This window comes from Macrotis lagotis, chromosome X (genome assembly GCF_037893015.1).
Source record: "Macrotis lagotis isolate mMagLag1 chromosome X, bilby.v1.9.chrom.fasta, whole genome shotgun sequence".
Taxonomy (NCBI): Eukaryota; Metazoa; Chordata; class Mammalia; order Peramelemorphia; family Peramelidae; genus Macrotis; species Macrotis lagotis.
This window is the reverse complement of record NC_133666.1, coordinates 604,208,159-604,214,970: the sequence shown is the minus strand read 5'-3', so window position 1 is coordinate 604,214,970 and position 6,812 is coordinate 604,208,159. Positions and strand designations below refer to the sequence as shown.

The 6,812-nt window shown below is 39.0% G+C and overlaps 1 protein-coding gene across 1 annotated transcript; it reads left to right on the top strand.

Annotated features, from left to right (window-relative positions):
* Positions 1–339: 339 nt before the first annotated feature.
* LOC141503418 (ubiquitin thioesterase OTUB1-like) lies at positions 340–1,751 on the top strand. Its single transcript, XM_074208654.1, has one exon. It carries the CDS (start codon positions 355–357, stop codon positions 1,171–1,173), a length of 819 nt encoding a protein of 272 aa, XP_074064755.1. The 5' UTR covers positions 340–354; the 3' UTR covers positions 1,174–1,751.
* The last annotated feature ends 5,061 nt before the right edge of the window (positions 1,752–6,812 follow it).

The following is a 6,812-nucleotide window of genomic DNA, read 5'->3' as shown; positions in this document are numbered from 1 at the left end:
ATCCATGATAACCTATGATAATGTGAAGCAGATTTGGGGACCTCATTCTTTCAAGGTTGCAGTTTTACCTTAAACTATATTTAATCTTCAGCGTAGTAGATAGACAATCATGCAAGCTTGTCAGAGGGATGCCCGGAGCTGGGAGAATTTACTTTCCGCAGCTAACTCTCCAGGCAGGGGATCCCAGGAGACTTACCTTGGCTCAAGGAAGGCAGTGAGTAGGATTGGAGAAAAGACGCTGTGGACGGAAGTTGCTTGGTGATGTGATCGTGGCATTGACAAATATGAGAGAGCTCAAAATTCACCGAGCAGCTGCACGCATGTTGGCCCAGGCAGTCAACATGCTGCTTAAAGATGGCGGCGGAAGAACCTCAGCAGCAGAAGCTGGAGCCACCAGAAAGCGACTCCGAAGGAGTTAACAGTTTGGCCTACGATGAAGCCATCATGGCCCAGCAGGACCGAATTCAGCAGGAGATCGCTGTCCAAAATCCCCTGGTCTCCGAGCGCCTGGAGCTCTCCGTGCTGTACAAGGAGTATGCGGCCGACGACAGCATCTATCAACAGAAGATCAGGGACCTCCACCAAAAATACTCCTACATTCGGAAAACCAGGCCCGACGGCAACTGCTTCTACCGAGCCTTTGGCTTTTCCCACCTGGAGGCCCTTCTGGAGGACAGCAAGGAGCTACAGAGGTTCAAAGTCATTTCTGCCCAGAGCAAAGAGGAGCTGGTGTCCCAGGGCTTCGCCGAGTTTGCTATTGAAGATTTCCACGACACCTTCATGGACCTGATCGGACAGGTGGAGTCGAAGCAGATCTCAAGGGCCGAGCTGTTGGCCTCCTTCAATGACCAGAGCACCTCCGACTACCTGGTGGTCTACCTGCGGCTGCTCACCTCCGGCTACTTGCAGCGGGAGAGCGAGTTCTTTGAGCACTTCATCGAGGGGGAACAGACGGTCAAGGAGTTTTGCCAGCAGGAGGTGGAGCCCATGTACAAGGAGAGTGACCACATCCACATCATGGCGCTGTCCCAGGCCCTCAGCGTGTCCATCCAGGTGGAATACATGGACCGCAGTGAGGGCGGCATCACCAACACCCACGTCTTCCCTGAAGGCTCAGAGGCCAAGGTGCATCTGCTGTACAGACCCGGACACTACGACATCCTTTACAAATAGGTCGGACGAGCCCTCTGCCAGCCACTGTCCACCGGTGCTGGGACCAGGCTTGCCCCGCTCCCTCCCTCTTGCTGACGGGTTTTTGGTGGTTGTAAATGGTAATATTTTGTTCGTCTTTTGTCTCCTTGTCACCCATGACCGCATGTTCAATGAAAGGGAATGCTGGTGGAAGGAAACCTCACCAACCCGTGATCATTCCAGCAGCAAATGACAGCTGCTTAGTGGCGATGAAGATGTAGATAGCATCTCTAGGAAATGACAGCAGCAGGTTTTTAGAGAAGCAATAAACATCACCTTTAAAGGCAGGCGAGATTGGCAGCTAACAGATGCAAAGTGGAGCAGCAGTAAGGCACCTTGTTGTGGGGAGATGAAGTCATGAGAAGCCATCGACTAATCCCGGACATGATGCTGATATGTTAACATAGTAGAACTGCTTTCCTAGGAAAGATTTCTTCTCTGAAGGCAACATTTGAATCTGTGGAAGAGTTTGTGTATGAAGGAGTTTTCTTATGTCATTTGCTCTTCTGTTCTGCTCTAATTAAAAGCTTTTCTGGTCTGATAGTAGAGAATTAACTGAATATGGACAATCTGTATTTGCATGACTATGACTGACCCCCAAAAGCATCTTTCACTGAATCTGGTAAATCAGAGATTTCAAAGAAATGTGGAAAAAATATATATAGTAGTGGAAGTAGTAGTAGTAGTAGTAGTAGCAATAGTAGTAGTACTAGTAGTACTAGTAGAAGTTGTAAATGGTAATATTTTGTTCCCCCTTTGTATGCTCCTACTGCTACTACTACTACTACTACTACTACTACTACTACTACTACTACTACTTTTATTAGTGCTAATAGAAACAGAAGCGCCTATCACTGACAACTATAATGTACTACTAGTATTACTGCTACTTGTATCAATACTAGTAATAGCAATAATTATCACTGATAACTACAATATATAGCAATTAAGAGTTTGCAAAACATTTTTCTCATAACAAATTAATAAAGTGAATCAGCATATTATCAAATAATTAGAATTGTGATGGACCTTGGGGATTACAGATGATAAATATGAATATTAAAGTGATTATGACTTATATACTGATAATAGTGGTAGAGCTATGCACTCAGATTCATTTTTTTATAACATCCTTTCTTGAAGTCTTTCTACTTTATCTTTCTGATTCACAAATCTCTTGCTATCTGTTCATCTGTCATCTAATCACATAACTCAAAGGGAGTCCATATTACCTTGAGCAAATCAATTAACTTCCCTGAGCCTGTCTCTTAATATTTCAAATGAAGTTTTAATAGTTAATCTCTGAGGTTTTTTCCAGTTACAATAATAATTAATAATAAGAATGTATTGTTTAAGATTTGCAAATTTTCTCACAAATAGCTCATTTTAACCTTCCCATTTGGGGAGGTAATAAGAAATGAAGTGACTTGTCCAGGGTCATGTTCCTATGTATCTAAGACCAGATTTGAACTCAGACTCTTCTAGATACAGGATACATTCTCTATCCACTGTTCCACCTAGCTAGGTTTATGATCCTATGATTGTAAGTTATTGCTTCTTTTTAATGTGATCCATTTGGTTACTAAAAAAGAAAAGTAAAATAACATTAGTGTAAGCAAAACTGATTTTTCAAAAATCAATTTGTGAAGAAATAATCTTTAAACAATATTTTTAAATAATTGAAGAGAAATGGACTTCGGAAGAGTTGATAGAGAATGTCATCACAGGAAAGAAAAATGTATTGAGAAACCTGTTTGAAAGCTAATCAATAAGATAGTAATGATTGTAGGGGATTGTAGTTCATGAACTTATTCGGCATGTTTCTGTATCTTAAGATTCTACAGTTTATAACTTTGGAATTATCAATTTAAAAAATTATGGATTATGGAAAGATTATATAGAGTTGCAGGGTTCATAATTAAGTGAAAGCTAGATTTCTTGAGTTTTACCTTACATGGTAAAGATAAATCCACAAACCAGAGAACTCTGATTTAATGCACTAAAAGCTATAAGAAGAGACATAAATTAAAAGAAGAGACAGAAAGATAAGGAGTAAGATAAGATGAACAGAGGCATTATATGCTAGCATACAGAAGGCTAGAAAAGAAACTGCTCTATTGCATAGAACTTGCTGATGGGGGGGGGAAGTCATTTTTTTACTGATTGACAGGGGAAAGGTTAGATCAACTATAAAAGCTCTTCAGTGGCAAGATTTTGTACAAAAATAGGCAATCTACTGCCATCTACAGACTGAGAGAAAGGAACATTCTCAAGGTTGATGCTGGTTGACCTCTTATTGCCCTCTATAGTTTGGGGGCAGGGATGGGAGGGAAGGAAAAGAAGGGTTAAGATAAGCTCTAAATCTATATTGCTATGGCCTGTGATTACCAGAGAAATGACTTGACTGTGCTTAAAGATGTCTGAAAAAAGCATAAACCCAATGAATTAAAGAGTTAAGTCAGTTGCTCTGCATTTCCCAGAGAGTCAAACTAAGAGCTACTTACAATAAATAAAGCCAATGTTAAGATAGATACATGATAAATATATGGATGATTAGATATATAGATAAATGGTAGAATAATATATGAATGGATGGATCAATATAATAGATATATTGATGAATGGATGATGGAAATTGAGATTTATAGATGATATACATATGTATGATAATAATAATGATGCTTATCCTTAATTTTTGAAGAAGACCATGACACCAGAAAGGTGATGCCATGACAAGCATATGAATTGGATTTGAGTGAAGGGGTACTGCGCTAGGTCACCAGCCTCACTTTCACCCCCAGAATCATCTGGGTCAATGGCCAGATATGAACCAGTACCACTGGAGATGACCCTGGATTCAGGGAAATAAAGGTTAAGTAAATTGTCCAATGTCACACAACTAATTAGTGTCAGAGACTGGATTTGAACTCCCATCCTCTTGATTCCAAAGTCAGTGCTCTATTCACTCTTTGTGTTTGTGTGTGTGTGTGTGTGTGTGTGTGTGTGTGTGTGTGTTATCTGTGTGTCTGTGTGTGTGTGTGCTAGGTAGATCATAGGTGAGTGAATAGAAAGATACTAGACAGAGATATTAAGATAGAGATAGATGATGGATGCTAGATAGAGATGGAAAATTGAAAAAGATGATAGATATATAGATGAATAACTAAAGAAGTGATAGATTTGTAAATTGATAGCTAAATAGATGCTAGTTAGAGATAGAAATACAGAGATAAATGATGGAAGCATTGATGTATGGATATATGGATGGATAGATGGATATCTGGATGGATGGCTGGATGGGTAGGTGGACAGAGGGAAAGATAATAGATGAGAGACACTGTGCACCAGACACACACACACACACACACATACATACAAATGAAATTTTTTATATAAAGAAGACATTTTCTTAGTGTCCTATTAAGGGTAAATGATGAGTTGATCACAGTTTCCTTCTCTAAAGATCAGAAGACAAATGACTTTCTATAGGAAGGAAAAGAGGATCATAATGATAGTCTTATGTGGTACAGATTGTTCCTAAATTGACCAATGACACCAGTGCTTGAAGTCAAAGTTGTCAGGTGTTCCAAATATATGTCTCCTCACTTATACCTGCCCAAGAGGTTTCTATTAACGTATCACCATTATCACCCATAAGACATTGTATGTTTATGAGGAACTGTGGTGCTTTTATTATTCCCATTTTACCTTACATTGAGTAAATGTTACAATTATTTTTGGTTTTGCCATATTGTTTAGAAAATATTTCATGTTTAAAAGTCAATGATATAAATGGTATAAATGAAAAGCAGATTTTAGGGGAGATGGGGGATGGGCAGAAGCTACAAGGTCAAATAGCGGAAATATACTCAACAACAATTACTTCTAGTATCCTGAGAGAAAATTTGGATGAAGATCATGTGACTTGTCAAGGCCACCCTCTCCTATGCATTCTAGTCTTGGATAAGAAATAAAAAGAATCCTAGAACTACCATTCTTAAATTAGGTTGAAAGAGACAGTCAGTCCAGGTTGAAAGTATAGCAATAGAAGTCCAGGGGAAAAAAGAAGGGATAATGTGAGTATAGAGGGAAAAAAAAACAAGTGGTACACTTTCTATATAAAATGCCAAGTCTATTGGTTACACTGCTCATATTAGTTGGTTTGGGGCCATACGTGTTAATTGATGTTTGTCCTTGATTTTTGAAGACCATGACATCATGGAGGTAACACCGTGACAAGCAAGTGAAATGGATCTGAGTGAAGGGGTACTGAGCTAAGTCACCAAATCCTCTGGAACCACCTGGGTCCAGTGCCCAGATTTGAATCAGGATGATTGGAAATGGTCCTGGAAAGGTAATAAGAGTTAAATGACTTGCCCAAGGTCACACAGCTTTTGAGGCTGGATTTGAACTCAAGTGCTTTCTCTCTCCTCCCAAGTCTCAGATGGGAGATTCTATGAAGGTATAAATCAAAGTCAGAAAAAGGTGAATATAATTGTCTAGGTGAAAGATGCCATGGATCTGAAATAAAGAGAGGGAAAGAAGAACAAATCGAAGCGAAATAGTTTGTTGTGGAGGTATGGTGATGTGGAGGTAGAATGGTGGAAAGGCAGTTAAGTGATGCAATGGATAGAACACTAGTCCTGGCCTCAGGAGAACTTGAATTCAAATCTGTTCTCAGATGCTTAACACTTACTAGCTGTGTGACCTTGGGCAAGTCCCTTGACCACGACTGTCACCCAGCCAAGGCCATCACCAGTCCTCCTGATCCATATATCTGTTCACTGGACCCAGATAACTCCTGGGGAGAAAGTGAGACTGGTGGGTGACTTAGCACAGCACCCCCCCACTCAAATCCAATTCATGTGCTTGTCAAGGCATCACCTCCTTGATGTCATTGTCTTCTTCTAGAATGAAGGACAAACAAACAAGAAAGAGATCTTGCATCAAATTATAAACTTTGTGTTGAGGACTGATTTTGACTTCCACCTTAGATATTTACTAGCTGGGTGTCCCAGGTAAGTCTCTTAATCTCTTAAATATTCAGTTTTTTATATGTGAAATAGGAAGTCATATCCATCACAAGGTTGTGAGGAGAATTAAAAGAAAATTGTTTTATGAACTTTAAAACACTATATAAATCTTAGTCATTATTATTTGATAAATCAAATGGAATAGGCAAGAGAAAGGGAAAGATTCAAAAATTGCAATACTGTTTAGTACTTGGATGAATGATTGTATAAATATATATATATATATGTATATATGTGTATACATATATATATATATATATATATATATATATGTGCCTGTGTCTATGTCTATGTCTATGTCTATGTTCTCCCCCATTAGAACTTAAGCTCCTTGTGAGTAGAGATGACTTCATTCTTCTTCTACTTATATTCCCAATACCTGGAACATAGTTAATGCTCAATAAATACTTATTGCTTGACAAATTAAAGCAAATTTCCAGGTAATGAAAATGAGGAACAAAGTAGTTAAGAAATAGAAAATTTAGGAAAAGTGCAAGACCCAGGAGGAAATTAAGTCCAATTTATATCTTGCTGATTTTTGAGGTGCCAGTGAGAAATCTAGATGGTAAACTCAAATAAGAATAAAAT